Here is a 23584-nt window from a genome sequence, read left to right on the forward strand (position 1 = left end):
CGCCCGCCGTCACAGCTCTCCGCTCTGCTCCACGCCAAGCCCACCACACTGTGGCCACATGTCAAAGGGCCTGCCCTTTGCATGTGAGCTCTCAGCACAGCCGGCATCCCCGTGCTCTGTGTCGTGCCCTTGTGCCCTGGCGTCTTGTCCCGCTTGGCTGCCAGCTCCACCCGGAGGCTGCTTTCCCCAGGGACGTGTCTATGTGTCAGGGAACTGGATGTGTGGCCTGGTGGATCAGGGACCCCACCTGGGCTGCAGGAAAATGAGGGGGTCAGACATGCTGGGAGCAGGATAGCATGTGTGGGGTCTGGAGGCAGGAGGCCTAGCCAAGCAGGACCCCCAGAAGCTCCGTGGCCTTGGATGAATGACTTGTCTTCCGCCAGCCGTGGTTTTCTCATCTGTAATAAGGAGGCTGTTGATCCTCTTTTGACGATTGTGTGACATGTATGCGGGGTAGCACAGAGCCTGGGCACCATGAGCATGCTACAACAGCTACGTGCCTTCCCCAGGGTCCCCCGCAGAGGCTGGTGGATGGAGGCTGGGGTCCAGCAGAGCCCGCCTCGCATACCAGCTTGGCGTTCCTTTGCTATGTGACCTTGAGCAGCGGAGCTCTCCGCTCTGAGCCTGCCTTTCCTACCCTCTGACCGTGGGGCCAGAGGACTGGGCGAGGGCTCATACCCAGCACCTGGCCTGCACATCACCCGGGTTGGTGCTCAGTGATGCCTCTTCTCCTCTCTTAGGCCCCATGTGGGCCAGGCGCCGTGGCTCTGGGAGTGCTCTGTGCGTACATGTCTGCAGCCTCTGATGTTTTTAGAGGACTGTAAACCCTTGCGTCCTCCAGTTTCTGGTCCCAAACGGAGATAGACCCAAAGTAGCTGGGACTCAGGGCAGACTGTGGTAAGTGCCATCACAGAGACGCGCAGAGGGCGAGGTCATTCCAGCTGGTGGCATCGGGTTAGCATTTGGAAATCAGTAAGGCCATGCAGGGTGGAAGGAACAGCTCAAATAAAGGTATAGAAGCAGGATCAGAACATAGTGCGTTCAGGGCATGTGACCAGAGCCCCGTTTGTCTTCTCTGTGCTTGGGGACCATGTCCAGCCTGGACATATCCCCTTCCTTCCTCGCCTTTCACCACTGGGCACACGGGCCCATGGTGCTGGGCTGAATGCCTGCTGCAGACATGTTTGCCCTAGGCCTCTAGCCGTCGGCACAACATGCGCCTCCTGACCCTGCTTGCCAGCAGCCGGCAGCCGGCCAGCTCTTCCTGTCTGGGTTGGGTCCGTGTATGTACGTCTGGGAAGGCGGATCCCACCAGGGCCCACGAGCACCCCTCCCATGATGCCCTGCCCTCTCGCGGTGCCTGAGTACGCAGGCTTGTCTAGCTGCCTGGAGATAAAACATACTAAAAGGGATCCCCAGGCAGCTGCAAAATGGGTTCTGGGAATGAAAGAGCAAGGGCACATTCCATTCAGCAAAATTGATGAGCTCACACGCATTCCTTTATTTCTTTCCCTCCTTGTTCATCCTGTACAAACCCGTCAGCACCTCTTCTTCATCCTTCCATGCCCCTCGCACACGTGTTCATCCCGTCGTGTTAGCACCTGCTGCGCGTTCTTTCCGTCATTTGTACGTCCACAAATGTCCACTGGGCTCTCCTGCAGTTCATTTGTTTGCTCTGCACTTGTTTATTAACCCAGGCAGGTGAGATGGGAGGCTCATGCTAGGATCAAGAGTGTGGCCTCTGCAGCCAGCCTGCCTGCCTGTGCTGAAATCCTGGCTCTTTCAATTTCTAATCATAAGACCTTAAACCAGTTGGTTAAACTCTCTGAGCCTCAGTTTCCTCATCTGTGAATGAGATAACAGCACCTACCTCAAAGAGTCATTGTGGGGATTAAATGAATTAGTTCATTTAAAGAAGTTGCTACTCTTGTGACATCATTGTTATGATTCAACCAATGTTTCACTGAGGCAACCTGCAGAGGTAGTAAGCTCCCCATCACTGGAGGTATGTAAATCAAAGTGGGACAGTATTGGGTGTGACCTGTGCCAGGGACTCCCCTGTGTTTACCATTTGCCTTTTGTGGTCTGTACTTTGAAGCCTGTCTTGGGCACAGGGAAAAGTGTTGCAGGTGGGCCAGGCTGCAAGATGTGAGGGAGGCAGCCCCCGGCTCTCAGCCCCCCATGAAGTGGTGCTGCAGCAGTGCCTGAATGATGGGTACAAGGGTACAGCTCTGGGCCGGGCACTCTGGCTTCCGTTCTTGATCTGCCACATGGCTGTCCGTGTGACTCTGGTCCAGTCACAGCACTACTGGGAGGCTGATTTCCTCCTCCGAGAAATGGGGCTTGCAGAACGATGTCCTCTAAACCACCTGACCCTGGTGAGCCTCCGCTCTTGGTGCTGCTGTTATTTATTACCATAATTCCTCCAGGCTGTGGGAGGCTCTTGGGTTATGGGCATTTCTGGGGTCCTGGGAACGGTGTCCCTCTGTAAGTCCAGCCTATAAATCAGAAAACTTTATCTTGCCCAGCCAAGCCTTCCTTGGAAACCACTGGCCCAGAACTTTCCCTTTCCCTCCTCCCCATTCCCAGCCATCCCCGGGTCTGCCTGGCCTGGACACTGTTTGGTTCACCTGTGAGTTTGGGAGGGTCTCTTTCCCCAGGGCCTTGGCCTCCACCTCTCCACCTGGTCCTCTAGTCATCCTTGTAGACTCAGCTTGAATGTCACCACTCCTGAGAAGTGGCTCTGATGGTCCAGACCACAGCAGGCAGTTCTCTGGCCAGAGCCCCCAAGCCTCCACCTGCCTGTCCTTGAGGGCCGGGGCTGGGGCCGACACACCCACTTGGTCACAGGAGCCTAGCACAGAGTTATGTGTGTGGAATGGATGGATAAGCAGGGGACTAGTGCACCTGACTGCCGCCACAAGGTGCAGCACCAGGAGGGGGTAAATGGGTCAGCCTTCCACACTGGCTTAGCGCTGGCCTTGGGGCGGTTTCTGAGTTGGTGGCCTCTGTGGCCCCTGGGCAGTTCCTGAGTTGGTGGCTTCTGTGGCCACTGTGGCCCTGGGGGTGGTTTCTGAGTTGGTGGCCTCTGTGGCCCAGGGGTGGTTTCTGAGTTGGTGGCCTCTGTGGCCCTGGGGCAGTTTCTGAGTTGGTGGCCTCTGTGGCCTGGGGGTGGTTTCTGAGTTGGTGGCCTCTGTGGCCCTGGGGCAGTTTCTGAGTTGGTGGCCTCTCTGGCCCTGGGGCGGTTTCTGAGTTGGTGGCCTCTGTGGCCTGGGGGTGATTTCTGAGTTGGTGGCCTCTGTGGCCCGGGGACAGTTTCTGAGCCTCTGTGGCTTCCCACCTCCCTTATGCGTCCTCTCTCTCCTTCACTGGCTTCTCCTCTCCCCAACTGCTTATCTCTGGAATCTCCCAGGAGCTGGTCCTTGGCCTCCTCTCTGTGTGATCTCTCCCCTGGGTGGCCTCAGCCATCTGACCATTCTCAAGTTAGTATTCCCACTCAGACCCCTTGTGTGAACTCCAAGGCATGTCCTCAGCTGCCTCTTCACCCTCAAACTGTCATGGCCAGCAGGGCTCCCACCTTCCCCCACAGCCTACACCTCACAGCCGGCCCTCACTGCCACCTGTCCAGCTGCTTGGCCAGAAGCTCTGGGCCCCTCTTCCTGCCTCACCTTCATCTCATCCATCAGTGGGTTTTGTTGGTTCCAGCTTCACAATACTTCAGAATTCAGCCACTTTTCCCAGCCCATTGAAGGTAGTCTGAGCCACTGAATCTCCTGCCTGGATCCTCACCCCTATTCTCCAGCCCCTGCCAGGGATCCCTGCTCCAAATAAATAAGACCACTTTCTCTTCTGCTTGGAACTCTCTATGGCTCCCTCCATTCCTCCTGCTCACCCTCTTTCTCCCTTCTCTCCCCTGCAGCACACCCACCTCCTGGTGGGCCCTTGAACCTGCACAGCTGGCTTCCTTCTCAGGGCCTTTACGTCCCTGACCCCTCTGCCTGGACTGTCTGCATGGCCCAGTCTGTCATCTTGTCACATCTTTGCTCAGATGTCTTCTTTTCTGAGAATCCATCCCTGACCCATCCCGCCCAGTGCCCCCCGCTGTACCTGGGCACTCCCTGTCTCCTGCGTCCTGCTCTGTTTTATCCATAGCACTCATCACCACCTCCGTTTATGTTTGTTTATGTATTTATTGTGGCCTCTCCCCTTGAGTGTCTGCCCCACAAGGGCAGGGATTTCTGTCTTGGTCACTGACGTACACCCAGTGCCAAGAACAGTGCTTGGTGCGTAGCAGGTGCTCAATAAATCTTTGTTGAATGAAGGGATGTTTGGGTGCCGAGACATCAGCCACATCTCTGAATGGTGAGCTCCTTGAGGGCAGGGCCTGGAGCTCTCTTCCTCCTGGTGGCCCAAGGTCTGCTGGCTGCACTCAGCCACTGTCCTGGGGACTCTGCAGCCTCTGATGGCCTCGCTCTCCCTGCAGACATCAACGAGTGTGTGACGGACCTGCACACGTGCAGCCGGGGCGAGCACTGTGTGAACACACTGGGCTCCTTCCACTGCTACAAGGCACTCACCTGTGAGCCAGGCTATGCCCTCAAGGATGGCGAGTGCGAAGGTGAGAAGGGCCCAGAAGGACCAACTGGAGGGCCCGCCCCATGGCCAGTTTTGCCCCGCCCCTCCCTGGTCCCACCCCTGTCCTGCCCTGGCCACGCTTAGGCCTGGCCACGCCCCTCTCCATCCCCTCCTTTCTAGCAAGCTCCCCTTAGTTGGGTTTCCTGCTGGTGGGAAGACCCCACAATGGTGGTGTTTGGGGCGGAGATGGGAGTCTGAGGCAGGGTGAGGGCAGGCTAGGTCCACCCCGGCTTTGCTCCTGCCTGCCGGTGTCTGGGTGCCAGTTATCCCCCTTGCTGTGGCCTGGTTTGTACATTGAGGTGGAGCCCACAGAGGGCTCACTCTGTCCCTTTTACTGGAAAATTCCAGCCTTCTAAGCAGAGGGAGGGGTTTCATCCAACCCTTTCAACAAGTACTTCTTGAGCTGCTCTTATGTGCCTGCCGGGTCCTGGGTACCAGGGATCCAGGGTGGGGTGCTGTGGCCCTTCTCTGACCTTGTGGTTGGGGCAGCGGGGTCCACACAGGCAAACAGAGATGGCAGAGTGGCTGGGGGCTGGGGGCTCCTGTAAGTGGTGGGTTCAAGGAGGCCCCTGGAGGAGGTGATGTTGGAGTTGAGACCTGAATGAGAAGCTCCTGGGGAGGGTGTTCAGGCAGAGGGGGCAGCGTGCCAAGGCCTGTTGGGTGTGGGGAGGAAGCCCTCTTGGCATGTTCCAGAAACAGAAAGACAGTCTCCGGGGTTGGAGCCTTCTTGCTACCTGTGCTACCTCTCTAAAGTGTGAACACATGACCTTACCTTAGAGATTTAGGCACACGGTGGGGATATCCCCACTTCCGCCCCCTGCAAGTGTAGGACAGTGGCGAACAAAGCAGGCTTGGGAGCCAGTCCCCTGGGTTCTGGTCCTGGTCCAGTGCTCCCCAGCGGTGGAGCCTTGTCTCTGCCTCAGCTTCCCTCTTTGTAAGATGGGGCTTGTCATGACATCTACTTCTTAGGGCTGTGTGGGGATTAAGGAAATAAATCCATCTCAGAGTGCTCAGAACAATGGTGGGACCAAAGAGAAGCGCAGTAAACATGGTCACGTTGTTATTACTCCTGGGACAAAGGCCATGCCGGCAACAATGTGGCTGTGCCAGCTTCCCAGGGAGATCTTTGTGGCCATCAGGGTCATGGGTCTGAGGGCGGGGATGTGTGGGCAGGGCTGCTGAGTGTAAAGGCAGGACCTGCCCCCCAGCCCTTGACACCCAGCCTCTCCGCTGCAGACGTGGATGAGTGTGCGATGGGCACGCACACCTGCCAGCCGGGCTTCTTGTGCCAGAACACCAAGGGCTCCTTCTACTGCCAGGCCCGGCAGCGCTGCATGGATGGCTTCCTGCAGGATCCGGAAGGCAACTGTGTGGGTGAGCGGGGGCTGCAGGGCTGGGGATCACCAGCCTAGGGCTCTACCGGAGGCATTGTGGGGGCTTTGAGGGCTTTAGAGACCAGGGAGGCCTGGCTTGCTGCTCCATTCCTCTCCCAGCCCCCTTGTCCCTACCTGTGAATGGGCATGGCAAGTGTTCAACCCTGGAGGCACCACTGTCCCCAAAGTGTAGCTGCTCCTGTTACCTTGAGCTGTGAAACCTTGGCTAGTTATTATTCAGTGGCCTCTGTGAAGCTATCTGTGGGGTTGGACTGGATGCGAATGAGTATCCCTTTTTTTTAACCAGTCAGCAGTGGCTATGTGATAGATCATGACCTGGCACAGACATCTACACACATCCGGGAAGAACTGCAACACCAGTGTCCCCACACAGTACTGCATGTGACACCCACTGAAATTTCCCATTTTCAGAGAATGCTAGTGAGACCTCCTAGAGTGATTCCATGCCGTACTCGAGGGTTGAGATTTAACAGTTTTACAGATGCCGGCCTAGTCCCCAAGTGGGTCTGAGATTCTACTCTCTCTGCGCCCCCCATCAACTCCTTCCAAAAAAGGGTTTGCTTAGTCTCTGTGCCTCTAAAACTTCTTGTTAATGTGCTGTGCTTCCCTGGCAGCTAGACCCCTGGCACGTGGTTGGTGTGGTTATCCTAGCACTCAGCCTCGATCCCACCCTGCCTCCAGCTGCTCTGTTGGGCAGATGTGAGAGGGCGTAGGGCCAGCCATCAGGTGCTTGGGTTCTGGGAGGTGTATCCCTTGGGTAGTGGGGCACAGGGGTAGGACAGTCTGGCCCTGCAGCTCTGACCAGGGCAGGTCTGGAGCCCAGGACCGACCCCCTCCCAGTGTGGCCCTGGGAGGGGCTGGGGCCTGGGAGGACACCATGCCGGGCTCCCTGTTACCTACACCTGCCTCTGCAGACATCAATGAGTGCACGTCACTGTCCGAGCCATGTCGGCCAGGCTTCAGCTGCATCAACACGGTGGGCTCCTACACGTGCCAGAGGAACCCGCTGATCTGCGCGCGCGGCTACCATGCCAGCGATGATGGGGCCAAGTGTGTGGGTAAGGCCAGCCGCCTCTGCCCTGCCAGCCAGCCCGGCCTGCCCGCTTCCCCACCCCTGGGAGGTGTGTGTGGAGGGAGCCCCAGGCCTCAAGGTACCCTGCTCACCCCCCACAGATGTGAATGAGTGTGAGACGGGTGTGCACCGCTGCGGTGAGGGCCAGGTGTGCCACAACCTCCCTGGCTCCTACCGCTGTGACTGCAAAGCTGGCTTTCAGCGGGATGCCTTCGGCCGGGGCTGCATCGGTAGGTAGGCTGGTGGCCAGGACCCCTGGGGAACACCTGGCTGGGCCCCTGCCCTCTGTGCACTCCACCTCCCCATGCCCAGCACCTCCACTGCCTGAGTGGGGCCCACCTGCTGGAGCCCACAAGGTCGCCTTCCAGCTGGCCTCATCCTCCTGCTGGGCCTGCCAGGGCCTGGCTCTGGCCCCCGCCCCCACCTTCTCAGTCCCTCCTGTCTCATCTCTGTGCCTCTGCCCCTCTTACTCTGGTATTTCCTGCTTCCCTCGGTCTCTGTCACCATCTCTTCTTGTCTGTTGCTTTGCCTGTGTCTGTCCCTCTGGCCTCTTCCTCTCGCCTTCCTCCAATACCCTTGCTGCCTCCCCGCCACCTGGTCTCTTTGCCTCTCTCTTTCCCTGTCCTGGCCTCTCCCTGTCTTTCCTTCTGGGTCCCTCTCCCACTTAGCCTCCCCTTCGGCCCTGGATGGCCCTTGGGGGTGGAGGGAGCTGGCTTTAGGGCCACCTACCCTGTACCTGCTGCCTGCCCTCCCACAGACGTGAATGAGTGCTGGGCCTCGCCAGGCCGCCTGTGCCAGCACACGTGTGAGAACACACTCGGCTCCTACCGCTGTTCCTGCGCCTCCGGGTTCCTGCTAGCAGCGGACGGCAAGCGCTGTGAAGGTAGGCTGGCCCTCGTCTCTGACCCTATGCCGCCTGGTATCTGTAGTGGGCAGACCCACCGTGGAAGGCCCAGAGCCTTCTGTGACCCTTCACCCTTACACCTTCACCCTCACACCTTCACCCATGCTGGCCCTTCCTTCCTCCTCTGTCTGGCCCAACCCTCTCTGGCCTCCACTCTCACCTTCCTTCTGTTGTTTTCTGCCCTGAATTCCCCTGCTGAGGTCCTGGGGCCCCAGCTCCCTCAGTCCAGAGAGTCTGGGTCTCTGTGTCATCTGTACCCACAAATAGGGTATCTGAGGCATCCAAGGTCCGTGTACCTACCTGTGCGGGATGCACCTGTGGCTGAGGGAGGGGCTGTAACATTATTCCCATGTGTGTTCATGGTGCTGTTGGCCCCAGCTCAGTGGGGACTGGTGTGGAGTAAGGCCACCAGGCTGCTCAGTGAGGGTGCGAGGGGCCAAGCCAGAAGGCCATGGGGTCTTGGCCCCATTTACCTGGCACGGTCTTTCCCAGCCCCTCCCCAGCCTGGAGGCAATTTCCTCATTTTCTCCTGGTGAGGTGAGTTGGCTGAGACCCCTGGGAGGCCATGGATCCCTTCCCAGTCACCAGGCCTGGCAGGAGAGCTGGCCCTCGCATGGGTCAACCCCAGTCCAGGCCGGGGAGCTTGGTGGGCCTGGCTGTCAGACAGCATTTGGATGGGCTCTCCAAGGCAGACTTGGGCCCTGCCATGACTGCCTGCTGGTGTCCCTGCAGACGTGAATGAGTGTGAGGCCCAGCGCTGCAGCCAGGAGTGTGCCAACATCTACGGCTCCTACCAGTGCTACTGCCGCCAGGGCTACCAGCTGGCTGAGGATGGGCACACCTGCACAGGTACCTCTCCCCTGTCCAAGGGCCCCCTTCCAGAGAGTCACTCCTTTCCCTTGTGCCAGGCTCCCCGAGAGTCCCTCGGGCCATGGACACAGAAAGGTTTTAGCATCAGATCTGAGTTCAAGCCCCAGCCCTGCAGTTTCCTGGCTGTGTGACCTTGGGCAGATTGCCTCTCCAGTCTGACCTCAGGCTCCTCCTCTGTAAAATGGGAAGAATGGTCCCGACTTCAGGGGGATGAAGACCTAAGTTTACATAGGTACCCATGACTGGCATCTGATTGTCCCCTCAGCTGGTAGTAGCAGTCACGGAGCAGCCCTAGGGCATAAGCACTGGAGTAGGAGTCCTGTTTTGCTTCGTGGCCTTGGGCAACTCTCTTCTACTCTCTCAGTCCCCTTGTCTTCATTTAAAAAATGGGCCCCTAAGCTCTATGGCTGTGACAGGGACAGGCTGACTGTCAGTGGCTGGGCTCTGTGGGTGGATGAGGTTCACCAGGGGCTGAACCTGTCTCTGACAGACATCGACGAGTGTGCTCAAGGCGCCGGCATCCTCTGCACCTTCCGCTGTCTCAACGTGCCAGGGAGCTACCAGTGTGCATGCCCTGAGCAGGGCTACACCATGACGGCCAACGGGAGGTCCTGCAAGGGTGAGCAAGTCCCCCCACACGCCCCCGCCTCCATCAGGGCCTTGGGCAGGCTCCAAGCAGGCACAGAAAAGCTCGCACAGCTTGCATGCACTTGGAGCCCCCACACCCAGTGAATAAATGCAGGATGGCCAATGCTACCAGTGGCCATGTTAACTGAGGTTGTGCCTGGGATGAAGAACGTGACAATCTTGCTGCTGCTCAATCCAGCTTAGAATCTTCCAGGCTTGTGCTCAGCTCTGGACCCTGCCCTGAGAGTGGAGCAGGGATACTATGGGGTGGTTCTACTGAGGCACGAAGCCTGCCCAGTGAGGAGACTGCAGAAGAGCCGCAGGGGTCCCAGGCAGTGTCCCGAGTCTCTGCAGTGTTATGCAGGGACAAGGGGATCAGGCAGGTCTGTGGACCCAGAGAGTAGGGCGGGATCCTGGGGAGTAGGGAAGGGTGTCATGGGGAGGCTTTTCCCAACCCTGGTGCAGAGGGGCATTCTCCTCATCAGAGCTGTGTAGAGCTGGGAGGGGCTGCACAATGGGAGGGTCCCCCACTCCCCTGCTATCGAGGATGTGCAAGAGCTGGGCAGTCACCTGTGGAATTTGCAAGAGAGGGGACTGTGTCCCTGGATAGAGACCGTGTTCTGTGGTATTTAATGTTCCTCCTCTGCTAGAGAGTCGTAATTCTAAGTTCAGTGCCATTTGCCACCGGATTCTGGGCCTGGTAAGCCACCAGGGCAAGGTGAGGGGCCAGGACACAGAAGGGGTCATTGCCCCAGGAGAACCAACCACTCAGCCCCATGGCCTCTTGGCCCCTCTCTCCCTCGGCCCCTCGGTCCCTTGGCGCCGCAGAGCTCAGACCTCCTCCTGACTTCAGTGGCCAGGTCTTCCCCACACATGGAGCTGAGAACCTGGAGTTCCCTGGGGTGCAGCTTTCGGGGTGTGACCAGGGTCCTGGCCCAGCCTTGGGCATCTTCTTGGCCCACAAAAGCAGAAGGGCCAGAGTTAGCTCCCAGAAGGGTTTGGAGTTAGCTCAGTACAGTGCAGGCTGGTGGTTGCTACCTGTCAGTGGATCCTGAGATCAAGTCGATAGACTTCAGCCAGCTGTCTGTGTTCTCCTTTCCATTAGCGTAGAACAGAAAGCAGCATAGGGCAGGGTGGAGTGGCGTGGCATGGGGCAGGTCAGAGTGCAGCGTGACCCTAGGTTCCAGCCCTTATGTGTGTACCTAGTCCCAATGCACAAGGAGTCCTTTGTGTGGGTGGATGCAAACATATCAGAGTCATAAGTTAAATCAGAAGACCGTGAGAAGACCCTATAAATCACTGACTGGGAGGCCTGCTGGGCCCACAGAAGCTGGCTTAGGTCTTGCTGGCTGCAAAGCCCTCTTCTTTTTAATTAAAAAAAAAGTCGGTATGGACTCCGTAAAAGATAAGGATTCTATTCACCATGTGCTCAGCTCGGCAGGGAATACGACTTTATCCTTCTGGATTGTGATTTCACATGTGACACCAAGGCCCTGTTCCTCCTGGTGGCAGAACACAAGTGTGGCCACTTCAAGGAAGCCCCATCAGGCACTGCAGTGACATTTGCTCTTGGAGGAGTTTCAGGATGCAAACCTGTCTACATTGAGGACAGACTCTCCCTGGCTGTTTATTTTCTGACCTACACCAAACACCTTGGGGGTGCTCAGGACACCTGGATGCCCACGTGTGCCTGGCTAGCCACTAGAGAGGGCTTCCCGGGACCTGGCATATGCCCACTGTGGGTGCACCTGACCCCAGCGCTTCTCTCCTGCCCGGGCTTGCCCGCCACCCCGTCTCTGCGTCCTCTTCTTGGGGTGGCTGCTCCTCTGCCCCGACGACTTGCTCTGTGTTGAAGAACTGGCGAGGCCAGGTCCCCTCTGCAGGCCCCCAGTGTGCCATCAGCCCCACCAGGAGGTTGGGGCAAGGTAGAGCCCCACACCTGCACATCTGCCGCCCTCGCTTGCTCTCCAGACCTTCCTTCTGGAAGAGCCTTCTGACTAACATGGAGGGCGAAGGCACAGTGGGGGCTGCCGGCTCCCCGGCCTCATCCATTTCACAGGTCACTCCATGTAGCGACTTCTGCAGCTCCTGACCTTCAGAGCTAAGAGGCTGTCGTCTTCTCCTGTTCTGGCTTGGGCCAAACCCTGAGGTCTCTCGGCTCAAACAGGGTTGGGGGAGGCTGGCTTGGGGGAAAGAATGTGTTGGATAATGTCTCCGTTAGCCTTTAGCCTCTCTCCAATAGTTAAAAAAGAAAAGGACAGGAAAATCCGAAGGAATTTAGACTCAGCCCTCTCACCTGGCATGCACACTCCATGAAGGTAGGGCCCTATCTGTCCGGCTCACCGGCATCTAGAGCAATGCCCAGCACATAGTAGGTGCTCATTGGACAGTTGACCCCACGACTGAGCTGAGAGGGAACCACTGCTCATGTTTGCATGCATTTCCCTCCAGTCTTTCCCTTAGCAGATATAAACACACACACACACACACACACACACACACACACACACACACACACACACACACACACACACACACACACTGCTGAAAGTCACTCTGAGTCCCGGTCGTTTCTGTGTAGTAAGAGCCCATCTCTGCATGCCACTCGATGGGGCAGGCCAGCTTTGAGCAGCACTCTCGGTCTTGCCCCTGAGCTGTTGTGGGCTTCTGGGCCTCAAGTCCTTCAGAAGCCCTTGGAAGCCTCTCTTCCGGGGCTGAATTTTGTAGGACTCCCCTGTTTCGTCCTTTTTGCTCTGTCACCCACTTTTGCACATCTGAGTTGCGGCTGACCCTGGCTGTCTCTGATGAGGCTGCGATGGCAGCCCTGGATGCGGGGCCTAATCCAGCTCCCACGTTAGCCTGCGCTCTCCAGGGGCCTGGCAGCGCCGATGGGCGAGGCCCTGGGGCGTTAGGGAAGACCTGTGACTGACCGCCTCCCGCGAGCTTGGTGAGGCCAGGCTGTAGCCGCTCACCCTTCTTGGCCCTTCCCTTCTGGGCATCTCCATCAGCAGCAGCCCAGAGCCAAAGCAAAAAGCTCCCACATCCTTCCTGCCCCACCCACATAAGCTCCAGGGTCACTGGAGCGGGCCACCCGGGGCATAGGCCAAGGAGCAGGAGGAGGCCCTCTCCATGTGGAGTCCACTAGTGAATAATCAGCAGCCTGGGACCACCCAGTTGGGCTCTACCCTGCCTGGCCTCTTGCCATGTTTTCTCCCACTCACCTCTGCGCCACCCTGGGGCCTGTTTTACGGAGGGAGGGAAGTGAGGCCTGGAGAGGTAAATAGATGTGAGCTGACCCCCTACAAGAGAGCCTGGTGGCCAAGAGCCCAGAGTCTGAGGCGGTCCAGGGGTATTGAGTCCTGGCCTTGCCCTGGCAGCTGTGTGACCCTGGGCACATTTGTGGACACCTGCACCTGTCCCGTGGGGTTGGCGTGGGTGCAGAGTCCCTCAAGCATCACAGGGATGTCAGGCAGTAAACTCTGGAGGCAGGCTGACTATTGGTATTATTACTATTATGTTGTTGTTATTGTTAGGAGTCAGCTTGGCATCATGACTGGGTCCCAGATTTTGGCATCAGGCATGCCTGACTTGCTGCCCCGCTCGCTGCTGTGTGACCTGGAGCAAGGCTTTGCCCCTCTCTGAGCCTCCACACCCTCCTCTGTCTGAGGAAGCCAGTGACCCTCGCTGCACAGGGCTGGTGTGAGGACTGAGTGAGGAGAAATTCCTAAATGGTGTCAATATGGAGGACTGGAAAACAAAAACTGAAGCCCTCTGTGGTTGCCCCTGGAACACCCCCTGCCCCTACCCCACGGGACTTTCTGGAGGCCTCCTGAGGCGGCCCTCTCTGGGCTGAGCAGCTCATCCTCAAAGTTTCTCAAGAACCCATTTCTAAGACCTTTTGTCCTCCAGGGTGCCTGTGGGTTACACACACACACACACACACACACACACACACACACACCCCTACCCCACCCCTGCTTCTCTGAGCTTTTGTGAATGGTATCTATTCATATGTCTGTTGACGTTTATATGTGTATGTTTCTTTGTCCCAAATGGGCCTTCTGTGTGTTTGTTTCTGTGCACCTGTGGGGGTGTGCGTGTGCTCACGTGTGTGCTGAACCTATGTGCCTGTTGGAGTTGCACATGTATGTTTGCTTCTGAATGTACAGGAAGCGTGAGCACGTCTGTTGCTCATGGGGGACATTGACCCATAGCTTTGCATCTCGGAGTCGGGACTTGCAAGTGATGGGTCTTGGACTTCCATCCAGCAAGAAGTATTGAGCACTGCTCCATGCAGGCACTCCACTGGGCACTGGGGACAGCATGGGAATGAGAAAGACAAACACCCCTGCCCTCCTGGAGCCCAGGTTGAGGGGGGACGGTAGAAACATACAAAACATGCAGCCATACCAAACAGCCTCGGTGTGTTGCAGAGCATGGAGCCATAGGAGGATGATAAAATGGGGTGGGATGGAGGGTGATGGGGCAGGAGGACCACTGTAGAGTGGTCAGGGAGGCCATCCTGGAGGGGGTGACTCAAGATCTGAGAGTTAAAAGATGAGAAGGCGCCAGCAGTAGGAAAAGCTGGGGATAGCGTTCCAGCAGCAGCAAAGGTCCTGGGTAGGATAAGGGTCAGGCTACTGGGGCAGCCCAAGGATGTCCAGCAGGACTGTGGCCTCTGTGGAAGAGAAGGGGCTTAGAGAGGCCAGAGAGCCTTGCACTGTGTGGCTTGGCATCCAGGGGAGGGAGCTGGGCTTTATTCTGGAGCGCGAGAAGCCTTGGGAGGGCATGACACGAGGTGATTGATACTTTAGAGCCAGGCCCCCTGCTGCGGGGTGCCGAGCAGGTGAGATGGGGCATGTGTGTGCAGGGAGGCACACGGGCTATTCTCACAGGTCCGGCTGCCGTGGGGCCCAGGCCTTTCATGCAGGCTGGGGAGTTTCAGGCTGGGTCCCCCAGCTGTGGGGACCCTGCCATTGCCCCTCTTCTCCCCCAGACGTGGATGAGTGTGCACTGGGTACCCACAACTGTTCCGAGGCTGAGACCTGCCACAACATCCAGGGTAGCTTCCGCTGCCTGCGCTTCGAGTGTCCTCCCAACTATGTCCAAGTCTCCAAAACGTGAGTGTCCCCACCCCAGTCCCAGTCCCAGGGAGCCTGTCCTGGTCCTGTACTATCCAGGGGAGAGGCTGAGAGATGGGCGCCTGCCTTGACCACCTTCCTCTCTTCCCAGCCCCTGACTGCTGGGTCTGTGGGCTAGGTGGCCAAAACAAATATAAGTAGCTTTTAGAGAGTTCAGGGTTGAGAGGAGGAAGGGGAAAAGACACATACAACACACCAGCCCTCTTCCTCATACACACACATGGTAGTTACTGCTGTGTGACCAGTTACCCCAACCAACATTTAGCACCAGAATACAACACATACTTACTCTTCGTCACGCAGTGTCTGAGGGCTAGGAGCCTGGGAGTGGTGTAGCTAGGTGGTCTGGCTCAGGATCTCAGGGGCTGCCTGTCCGGGGTGCGGGGTCCTGCCACTGCTCATGTGGCTCTGGGCAGGAGGCCTCAGCTCCGCATCACATGAGCCCCTCCACAAGGCTGCTTGTGACATGCCACTCCCCAGCTCAGTGTATCAGGAGTGCCAGCGGCAGCCCCTTAACCTCACTTAACCTCAGAACTGACAGACCGCTACTCTGCCACCAGCCACACGGCCCGGCACTTGGGAGGGACTCTGGGAGGGACACTGGGTGCACTGGGAAGAAGGGAGAAGGAGGAGGAAGGGAAGGGGAGAGGGAGAAGGAAGGAGAAAGGAAGAATGGGAGGATGGCAGGAGGGAGGAAGAAAGGAGCATGGGGACAGGTAAGAGCTGTTAACGAGCCTGGCCAGTGCCATGCTAAACTCACCCATTCCAGTGAGCCTGTGAAGCTTTTATTAACCTCATCTCGCAGGCAAGGAAACTGAGACCCAGGGGACGTAAGGGGACTTACCTGAGGCTTCCAGGCCATTAGGGAGAGAGCTGGCCCTTGATCCTGCCGCTGAGCTGTGCCATCTGTGTCCCTGTCTGGGGATGAGGGGGGTGGGCGAGTTGTGGGTGACCCGGCCTATCCTCCCTGCAGGAAGTGCGAGCGCACCACGTGCCACGACTTCCTGGAGTGCCAGAACTCGCCAGCGCGCATCACGCACTACCAGCTCAACTTCCAGACGGGCCTCCTGGTGCCTGCGCATATCTTCCGCATTGGCCCCGCGCCAGCCTTCACGGGGGACACCATCGCCCTGAACATCATCAAGGGCAACGAGGAGGGATACTTTGGCACGCGCAGGCTCAACGCCTACACGGGTGTGGTCTACCTGCAGCGGGCCGTGCTAGAGCCCCGGGACTTTGCCCTGGACGTGGAGATGAAGCTCTGGAGGCAGGGCTCCGTCACCACCTTCCTGGCCAAGATGCACATCTTCTTCACCACCTTTGCCCTGTGAGGTGCCAGCACGGGCCACCTGCGGGTGTGGCGCAGCCCAGGGCTCACACTGCGTGGGAGGGACTGGGTCACTATTGTGGTTTTTACTATAACTTTGTAAATTAACTTAATTTTGCTGACTTGACTCCTGTGGGCTTCTGGACCCCTCCTCTGCCCCGCAGGAGGAAGTTCCACGGCAGGTGGTGCGTTCCCACGCAGGCACCAAGTGGAAACTTGCACGGTGGGCCACGGCCGTGGCGGGTGCCCTGTGGGTGAGGCTGGGTGATGACCTGAGGACCAGAGACACGCGACCATGTTGGGGCTCTTGGACTCCTCTGGATGACCCGTCCCCAAAGTTGACATTCCATTTCATGTTCCACTGTGATTAATTCTTTTCTTTTTTAAAAAAATCATTTTAAAGTTTTTTTGTTTAATTATAAAGTAGTACATGTACATTATAAAAAAAAAAAGTTCAACTAGTATGAAAGGGTTATAAAGTAACAGAGGAAAACGCCTCTTGGTCCTTTTACTTTTGTAAAGTGTTTAGAGTTTGACAACATTGTCCAGATGTCACAGGGCTCTGTGGCCTGGCCAGCATGTCAATTCATTGATGAAGACCTTGATGTCCTTCTCAACGAGCCCCGAACCTGAAGTTTGACTTTGGGGTGAGGGCACCCCAGTGTGAGCAGTCACTGACCAGGCTCTTTATTCTGCTTTTACCACTTCAGCTTTCCCTCCTCCTTCCTCCTCCCTCCTCCCTCGTCTGCCTTCCCCAAATGAAGACCTCCACTGATGGCCTGTCACTTGGATGTCGTCCAGAACTTGTCCTGGCCCCTGTTGCTGAGCTGTCAGGTCAGGCAGTAGACCTGGGCAGGAGCCTGAAGGAACCTGGGAAACTGAGGCCCTGAGAGCGGAAGGGATGTGCCCCCAGCCCACAGCGAGCATCAGAGCAGGTGTCGGGACCCAGCTCTGAGGACCCTGCTCGGGCTCCGTGGGTCTAGAGTTAAATATAGGGGGCGGCAGCCAGCACTTTTAAAATGACGTAGAATAGAGCAGATGAGATATGAGTGCTTCACACCCTGTAAAGAGAAGAACTGCTTCACCAAACCACAGTACATGGGGCATGTGCACCTATGCGTGGGCACGCTAGCTCTGGCTTTTGGTAGAAAGCATTTCTCACTGTGGGTGGAGGGAAGCAGGCCTGTCGGGGCACGCTGGGGAGCACACGCCCTGTGTGAAGGGGGCGCCTACACTTGGCTCCAGCAAGGCCGCCTTCTGGGCACGTGGCCCGGGATGGCCAGATGTTCTCATTCCTCAACACAAACTCTCCCAATGTTAAGAGGTGGCGACTTGTTCAGGCTTCTAAAGGACAGGTGTTTGGGAGCCTCTTGCCGGAAGCCTGCGGTGGGGGCCCTCTGTCCCTGCTCCTCGCCGGCCCCCATCCCCAAGGGTGCAGCAGAAGCCAGGTCTTCCCTGTCCCTGGCCGGGCTGTCTCTGTTCCTTCTATTTTGCTGATTTTCAGAAAAACTAGATCCGGCACCTTTGTGGTGCACAGTCCCCACCAGCGGGAACCAGTAGGTGACAGGCTCCATTCAAGAGGACAGGCAGGTTAGGGATACCCCTGGCTGGCAGCAGCGGTTCCTGCTCCTACCCAGCCCCGGTTACTCCTGGGACCTCAGGCAAGTGACTTCGCCTCCCCTCACTGGTCTCCCCTGTGAACAGGGGCTCCAGCTGTTCTTCCTGCACAGGCCATCGAGCCAATAAAATGAACTTGGCACCCAGCGCATCCATACGGAGGCTCTTGGAGAACAACTTCTCTTCAGACCTTAGAGTTTCTGAGGTGATTCTAGAATTCCCTGCCGGCAAGTTTGGCAAACTGCAGCTTCAGGGAATAGCCCCTACAAGACTACCCTCACTGCAGACCAAGAACTGCACACCAGAAACAAGCTCAGGCATCCCTAGGACCACCCTCACGTCTGAGCAATGGGCTACAGATTTGGGGGTCCTTACGTCCACCCTCAGGCTCATTAATTCACCTGCGTGACTCAGACAGTTTATGGTGAAAGGAAGCAGGTTAAAGTCATTGATGAATTCTAGAGCAGAGTCCAGGAGAGCCCAGTCACGGAGCTCCCGTGTCCTCAGGATGCAGCACACCAGAATAGAGCTGAACAGGGCACCTTTGGAGTCCAGGTGTGTCTGGGAGCTTGACCACCTGGCTGTCAGCGTGGCTGGCCCTAAGTCTCCAGTCCCTCTCAGAGGTCAGAACTGAGGTAGCAAAGCTCCTGGAAACGCTGGTACTCCAGTGCCAGCCAGGACGTTCTGGGGGCCGAGAGCTCACCCTGCAGGCCACCCCCGGCCGCAGCCCCAGCGTTCTTGCAGTGGAATAGTCACGTTTGTCTGGGCAGCTCCTTTAGCATTGCCTGCTTCCTCCCTTGCGGCAGGGCTGCCCGTGCCTATGAAGCATGTAAAGAACCACCGTGTGCAGGCGTTAGCCCGGGGTTGGCTCCACCTAGCTCTTCCGCAAGTGTCATTCTCCATCGTTGCTACATCCTGAGGAGGCCGGAACTCAGGGTTTCAATACATTTGCCATCACCATCAACGTTATAACCTTACCAACCATGCCAGGTAGGACCATATTGCAGTCTGGTGGATGTCACCTAAAAAGGAAGACCGGAGTCCCACTCAGTCATAGCAGTTTAGTCCATCACCACATCAGACCAGCAGATGTCCCCCAGGGCGAGGCCACTCAGGTTTGCAGGCTGCCATTCGACCTTGTCAAGTTCCAAAAGCAGAGGCGGCCTTGGCGTCACCCTTTCAGGCATCTGGTGTAGTTGAGCTGAGACGATGCCCTCCACGCTGCTCTTAAGGTAGTACTGTAATGTAGGATTCACGTAAAATTGGATTTCCCGGCCGGGCGTGGTGGCTCACGCCTGGAATCCCAGCACTTTGGGAGGCCGAGGTGGGCGGATCCCCTGAGGTTGGGAGTTAAAGACCAGCCTGACCGACATGGAGAAACCCCATCTCTACTAAAAATACAAAATTCGCTGGGTGTGGTGGCACATGCCTATAATCCCAGCTACTCAGGAGGCTGAGGCAGGAGAATTGCTTGAACCAGGGAGGCGGAGGTTGTGGCGAGCTGTGATTGTGCCATTGCACTCCAGCCTGGACAACAAGAGCGAAACTCCGTCTCAAAAAAAAAAAAACAAAAACAAAAAAACAGAGGATTTCCCTCACTACACAACCCACGTACTGGTTGCTTTACCCTCAGCTCCGGTTCCTCCTTTTCTCCATTTGTATCCAGGTATTTCCACCTTTGGAAGGTCCATGAGGTTCGGCCATGCTGTTGGGCCGGATTGTCAGAAGCAATGCCAGCCTAGCAAGTGCCTCCCTGACAGTCCACTCCGGTTGGTGTAGGATGGGGCTTCACAGGTGTAGAACTAGTGGTCTGTCTCCACCACCAGGCAATGTGCCTGCCCTCACCAGCAGCCCTGATTTTTCCGGATGGGGTGAAGGCACCATCCACTCCATCAGCCCTCAGGAGCTCTGGCATGAAGCTTTGGAGTTAGAGGTGCACCCTCCTGCCTAGGAGTCATTGCTACCTCAGCACTTGCAGCTGCAGCCCTGGTCCTGGGGCCACTGCAGCAGATAGGAAAGGAGGAAGGCGAGGTGATGTGGAGAAGAAAAAAAAAGCAGTCTTACCAGCAACCTCCCTTCCCCAGTTCTCTTAGAAAAGGCATAGGAGGCCAGGCACAGTGGCTCACGCCTGTAATCCCAACACTTTGGGAGGCCAAGGCGGGTGGATCACTTGAGGTCAGGAGTTCGAGACCAGCCTGGCCAATATGGTGAAACCCTGTCTCTACTAAAAATACAAAAAAAAAAAATTTAGCCGGATGTGGTGGTGCATGTCTGTAATCCCAGCTACTTGGGAGGCTGAGGCAGGAGAATCGCTTGAACCCGGGAGGTAGAGGTTGCAGTGACCTGAGATCGCATGACTGCACTCCAGCCTGGGCAACAGAGTGAGACTCAAACAAAACGAAAACAACAAAACAAAACAAAAACAGAAAAGAAAAGGTGTAGGACTCTATCTAGCGGGGACCCTCTCCTGGCCCCTCTCATGTTTGGGGTGGACACACACTTGTGATGGCATGCAAGTCACTCTTTCCTGCCCCACCACCTCTGTTTTAGACAACCAGTATCCATTACATGTTCTGGTTCTCTATCCAACCTTATGCCAAGGATGAGAGTGCTCTGCCCCTTGTGGGACATTCAGGGCTATAAAGTGTGTCCCTTGGTCCGGAGAAGTGTGAGTGGGCAGTGCAAATTCGTGCACTGTCTCCCATCGCCACACTTTTATAGTACCTCGAGTGTCTGCTGCCAGGGAGGCAAAGCCCAGGCGAGAGTCAGTGTCTTGCCTTTCCCTGTCAGGGCCCTTTGGTGGCCTCCTGGGGCTTCTATGTTTGGTTTGTCTTGCCAGCTCCATGCAGGGCCTTCCCTCATGGGACTCTGCCACACAGCCATCAGCAGTCTCTGTCTCTCTGTCTGTTGGTAGAAAGAACAGCTCTTATGAACTGTGCCTAGGGGGTGCAAGAGGAATGTGTCTAGGTTCATCTGCAGCCCCAATGTCCACTCATTTCGTGGACCCAGGGGGCCACCCCAAGCGAGCACACTGGGATGCCTACTTGCCATCCCAATCACTTCTTGATCCTGGAAGGGGGTTCCTTTAATGGCCATCAACATGTCCCACTTTAATGCACCCCTCAGATTCCCAGGGTGATTCTGCAGGGCTGTGCTCCACACGGGTATCCCTTTAATAGGCCAGGTTTCCGCTGCCCTCCTGCCTGACCGTAGGGTCTGACAAGGTCACCCACGAATCAGTAAAAACACAAACACACAACTGAACAGCACGCAGTCCCTCCCACCGAGCTGATTCATTTTCACCTTCTTCCATTGGAGGGCTGGCCTTCCAAACTGTGCTGTCTGCATACCTTGGAACCATCATCTATACACACTGGCCAGTCAAGAGCTCTCACAGAGCATCAGCCAAGTGACAGTAGGATCTGGCAGCCCCTTGGGTGGTTCTAAAGTTGGCCCTAGGGGAAAGCCTGTCTGCTCGTGACTACGCCAAGTACCCCTTTGCATCCCCAGGCAGCACATTCCTGCACAAACCACTTCCATTTTATTAAGAAACTCTGGGGCCGGGCGTGGTGGTTCACACCTGTAACCAAGTCGGGTAGATCGCCTGAGCTCAGGAGTTTGAGACCAGCCCAGGCAACATGGCAAAAACCCATTTCTACAAAAAAATCCAAAAATTAGCCAGGTATGGTGGCGCACGCCTGTAGTCCCAGGTACTCAGGAGGCTGAGGTGGGAGGATGGCCTGAGTCCAAGAGGCGGAGGTTGCAGTGACCTGAGATGGCACCACTGCACTCCAGCCTGGGTGACAGAGCTGGACCTTGTCTCACAAAAAAAAAAAAAAAAGGAAATTCTCCCCATTAGGGTGTTTCTTTGACATCGTCCAGAACATTATGTGTATTTCAGATTTTTAGATTATTTTATAGCCTTCAATCATTAGGGTGGCCTCAGTCAAAATCCAATCATTGTCTCTCAAATGAAAATTTTCTAGTCCCAAATCCCAGTGGTCACCCCTGGGTGGCACTAACAGGCTTTTGCCATACAGCCTGGTCTGTGTAAGGACTCCAGGGCTTTTGGGGGTAGTTTTATGGGAAGGAGTTGCAATATTCCTGGACGTGGAGTGTGTACCCTCCAAAGTCTGAATCAGCTGACCAGATGCTGGTCTTCAATCACTATTGCCAGAAGGGCAGGTTTACAGGCCTTCTATTTTACAGCAATCGGTGGGAGAAGCATTCCCCAGCCAGACCATCTCTATCCCCAGCATATGCTCCGATAAAGCAGGTGCAGGCACTTCACAGAGAATTTGTTCCAACATTCCAGTTTTCACCTAAGTATCCACCTTAATTCCATCAACCATCACATTTCTAAATCCTCCCCATTGAACGAGAGCCTCCATTCGGGCTTCGCTGACAGGGTTTGGAATCACAGAGCAGAGGCTCCCACAGACGGAGTCTGTTCTCCTCCCCCGGCCATTTTACTCACCCGTGTGTGTACGGCTTTGGGTCCCCAGCTAGGGGGTGGGCCGAGAGACTCAGGCCTTCTCCTGGTTAGATTGTGAGACCACTGCCTCAGGCAACTCGAGATCAGAATTCTCACTGTCATTTTAGGCCTCCCAGGTTTTAAAAATCTTCTGAACTAGAATGAATAAAGCAGGTTTTTTAGGGCCTTTTCACATTGGGCGGCCGGCAGGGTCCATCCAGCTTCTGTGAGTGCTGCATTGAGGCCGTTGTTTCATCCTCATCAATATCCACTTTATTCATCTTATTTCTTAACACCTGTTTAAAAGCTTCCACCCTGCTGGGATGAGTCCCTTGACTCTCTCCTTGGTCCTACCCCTTTGTTTTGTCCATGCTCTTATGAAAACCTTTACTATCTGTTGTCTCGGCACACTTTTCCCTTTGGAGGAGGCTCTGAGGCCAGTAGCTACACCTTGGGTCAACTGACTGTACCCTGGCCCAGCATCGGAATCTACCCCACACATTCCTTGGGTAGGGCTTCGGGCTAGAGGCTGTGGTCCAGGCTGACCAGAATCTTGGCTCAGCACCAGGGTCCTTTCCTACACTCACCCTTACTTACCTTTTAACCACTGCAGATAACAATAACCAAGGGATTTCACATTTTCCCTTTTTGTTGTTTCTTTGCATTTCCTTATACTCTAGTGAGCCAGCTGCTTAGGAGTTGGATCCCTCATTTCTAAATTCCATTGATAACTTTTACCTTACAAAAAAATTGATTGTATTGGTTCTAACTGCCAGTGTATTTGAAAAAAAAAAAAAAAAAGACAAAAAATGGATTGCAGCACAGCCACCACCAGGAATGAAAGTTTCCTCAGCTCCTACCCTTTACTCTTCCCAAACCACATGTTCCAGTGAGTCAGAGTTGGTCTAGAAAGTCCCAACTCTGCCACCAACTGTAAGGAGTTCAGCAAATGACAGAGTTTAAGGAAGGAGTCCCCACCAGGCTGCTCTTACTTCAGGCACCAGCCGAGAGTGGGGTTTCCAGGATCACCCTCCCTTCAGACCAATTGGTGACATAGTCAGAGGTCCCTGTAACCACCCTAAGATACAATCATTCACTAGAATGACTCAAAGAAAAGTATAGCACTCAGGAAAGTGCTATACTTATTACAATTTTATTATAGTGAAAGCATACAGATCCAAGCCAGCCAAGGGGAGAGACACAGAGGGCAAAGTCCAGGAAGGGTCCAAACATGGAGTTTCTGGTTGTCTCAGATGGTGTGACCTCCTCCCAGACATGATGTATGATAATACACAAAGAGGATAAACAACCAAGGAAGTTTATCTGAGCCTTTGGTATCCAGAGTTTTTACTGGAGCTCATTGGTGGTTGGGGCACAGATATTCCCCAGCACAAGGTGACAGCACGATTGCTAAAGATGGCACCAGTGGTGGCCCGGGAACACTCACAGGGAATGCTGGTAGAGGGAATGCTGTGGCTGGGAATGCTGATGCAGGCATTGGAAAAATTTGAGGGAATGATGAC

The 23584-nt window shown here is 55.9% G+C and overlaps 1 protein-coding gene across 4 annotated transcripts in view; it reads left to right on the forward strand.

Moving 5' to 3' along the window:
• Nucleotides 1-16463, forward strand: part of FBLN2 (fibulin 2) — an 89151-nt gene extending 72688 nt beyond the window's left edge. For all 4 annotated transcript variants that reach the window (XM_031009442.3, XM_031009441.3, XM_055381064.2 and 1 more), the window contains 9 exons: nt 4484-4618; nt 5872-6009; nt 6944-7087; nt 7203-7331; nt 7859-7984; nt 8738-8854; nt 9366-9494; nt 14499-14622; nt 15617-16463. In XM_031009442.3, coding sequence (XP_030865302.3) covers nt 4484-4618; nt 5872-6009; nt 6944-7087; nt 7203-7331; nt 7859-7984; nt 8738-8854; nt 9366-9494; nt 14499-14622; nt 15617-15974 — 1400 coding nt within the window. In that variant the 3' untranslated portion in view covers nt 15975-16463. The remainder of the gene's footprint in view (nt 1-4483; nt 4619-5871; nt 6010-6943; nt 7088-7202; nt 7332-7858; nt 7985-8737; nt 8855-9365; nt 9495-14498; nt 14623-15616) is intronic.
• Nucleotides 16464-23584: the final 7121 nt, after the last annotated feature.

Source organism: Gorilla gorilla, chromosome 2 (assembly GCF_029281585.2).
Source record: "Gorilla gorilla gorilla isolate KB3781 chromosome 2, NHGRI_mGorGor1-v2.1_pri, whole genome shotgun sequence".
Lineage (NCBI taxonomy): Eukaryota > Metazoa > Chordata > Mammalia > Primates > Hominidae > Gorilla > Gorilla gorilla.